The sequence below is a fragment of the Austrofundulus limnaeus genome, unplaced genomic scaffold, assembly GCF_001266775.1.
Source record: "Austrofundulus limnaeus strain Quisiro unplaced genomic scaffold, Austrofundulus_limnaeus-1.0 Scaffold382, whole genome shotgun sequence".
NCBI lineage: Eukaryota > Metazoa > Chordata > Actinopteri > Cyprinodontiformes > Rivulidae > Austrofundulus > Austrofundulus limnaeus.
In genome coordinates this window covers 17,091-19,282 of record NW_013952784.1, presented here as the reverse complement: position 1 = coordinate 19,282, position 2,192 = coordinate 17,091, and the positions used below count along the sequence as shown (strand labels likewise).

Here is a 2,192-nt window from a genome sequence, read left to right as displayed (position 1 = left end):
TATGTATGTATGTATGTATATCTTTGTATATATCAATGTAAAACAGTAACTCGTTTAGCTAGCCATTAGCCAAGATGTCTGCCTCTTTTCTCCATAGTTGATGTTCTATGATTTATGCCACAGCTGATAAGGAAACTATTAATAACTTGACAGAACATTACTTCAAAAGTCACCAAACTGCTGCTTTGAATTTGGTCACTCAAATTTACACATTGTCATAATATATTTTCCTGTGTTTGTTTGTTTGTTTGTTTGTTTGTTTGTTTGTTTGTTTGTTTGTTTGCTTACAGGGAATTGGAACCTCACTGGGATTACTTGCCAACATATTAGTGTCCATGAACGATGAAGACTTCCGTGTTTTTAGAACTAATCCAGATATTGACTTTGTAAGTTAAGAACACAAACAGTATTCAACAAGAATTCCCTTTTTTTTCATCTGTCTTGGGTTTAATGAATAATTTTTTGGTTTATTTGTATGCTTTTCAGCAGTCTTTACTTGGGAATGAAAGAGATCGTCTTCTTTCTGCCGCCCATGCAGCTAAGATGTCTGTGATGTACAGTCAGTACACTCCACTGTATGTGCTGACCAACGTGGTAGGTTGYTCTAGTCAACTGTTTCTGATATCACTCTGTAAGGACTCATAAATACAAKGCAGCTGTACTGTAATATACAGTATCCACAGGGGTAATGGCACTCCAGCGCCATGTCGGATCTCCGGCGTTGCGTAGCATGTGGGGGTGATCGGGTTTGGCTGGAAATTTAGCAAACGTTCCTCTGGACCTAAAAGTATGAAGGCCGAGAGTGGACGTTTTTCGCATAGAGTTTTTTTCCCATGGTTTTCTCGAGATAATGAGTTAATTATGTTGTTATCACGAAATAACGGTGACTGTTTTCTTGGGATGATGAGATGATTACCTTTTCTTGAATGATCATGATTAGTTTCTCAGTGTTCTTAATAACTTCAGAACCACTGCGCAGCTTCGGTGTTGTGTTAGCTTGATAGCTATTTATAACTTATAGAAAGAGTGCAACATAATTTACATGTAACGTTATGACAAAAGGAGCACTTGTGTAGATAAAGTATGGACAAGACATGATATTTAAAAATATTTTTTTTGATGGTTTGTTCTTACCTGTGACGGCAGCTTAGCTCTGAGCTCTGTGTGTTATGGTGGCTCACCTCCTGTTTACAAGCGTGCACGCTCCCGACTCCCTGCTGTGGGGGAGGAGCTTAGGAAGGGGAGCTGAGAGCAGGGGGGAGGGACTACAAGGTTGTATCTTCAAAAATTTTCTAAGTTTTTGGGTTTTCAAAAAACTACACACAGCAGCTTTAAATAATAACCATAGACTGAGCCCCGCCCATCCCTTCCGCTGTTAGCTTCTGTGACAGCATGGAGGAGCAGAAACGGCGACCAAACAGGGGAACGGCTCACAGCCACCATAGCAACTATTAGATAAACAACAAGCAAAACTGGTTCTGTGTTGCAAATTATCTGTAATATTTTTACAATAAATTAATATCTGTTTATTTCATTTAACAATCATGTAAAATAGTAGATATATACCAGAAAAATATAAAATTTATAAGCAACAATGATCCAAACCAGACCTGAAATTGGTCAGTAACTTAGACATTAGCTAGTTGAAAAATTATGACTTTAATGAGTAATAAAGTATATTTCCTATTTCTTACATGATAAAATGGCTTCTGATTAGTTTGGATACATTTCTCCTTAAAGAGTAACTTACCCCAAAATTAAAAATTTTTAGCTGATAAACTGCCTAGAATGTGTCTAAAATGTTATATAGTACTGTTTCTGTTCTAATTTTGATGTTTTTGTGCGTATTTGTTCAAATCTGTATTATTTGGTCTAAAAACGTGTTTTTGCTGCTCATATGAGTAGAGCAGTGGTACTGCAGGCTAATTTGCATATTGGTTAACAGCTGTGTTCTGGTATAAAAGCCTCTCTCTAAGACACGCCCCTGCAGCAGTCAGAGGGTGGAGCTGTTAGCAAGCTTAGCATGATCGTCTGTTGACCTTCAGCCTCGGGTGGGGAGAGCTGACTGCTGCTCTCTCTCTCCCCCTCTGTCTCTGTCTCTACACACACACACACACACACACACACACACAGAGAGAGAGAGAGAGAGAGAGAGAGAGAGAGAGAGAGAGAGAGAGAGAGAGAGAGAGAGA

At 38.7% G+C, this 2,192-nt stretch overlaps 1 protein-coding gene across 1 annotated transcript in view; it reads left to right on the top strand.

Annotated features, from left to right (window-relative positions):
• The window catches only part of alpk1 (alpha-kinase 1), a 23,792-nt gene that overhangs the window by 9,814 nt on the left and 11,786 nt on the right, over nucleotides 1–2,192 (top strand). Inside the window, exons 8-9 of the mRNA XM_014023631.1 lie at nucleotides 291–386; nucleotides 487–594. Of these exons, the coding sequence (XP_013879085.1) occupies nucleotides 291–386; nucleotides 487–594 (204 nt within the window). The remainder of the gene's footprint in view (nucleotides 1–290; nucleotides 387–486; nucleotides 595–2,192) is intronic.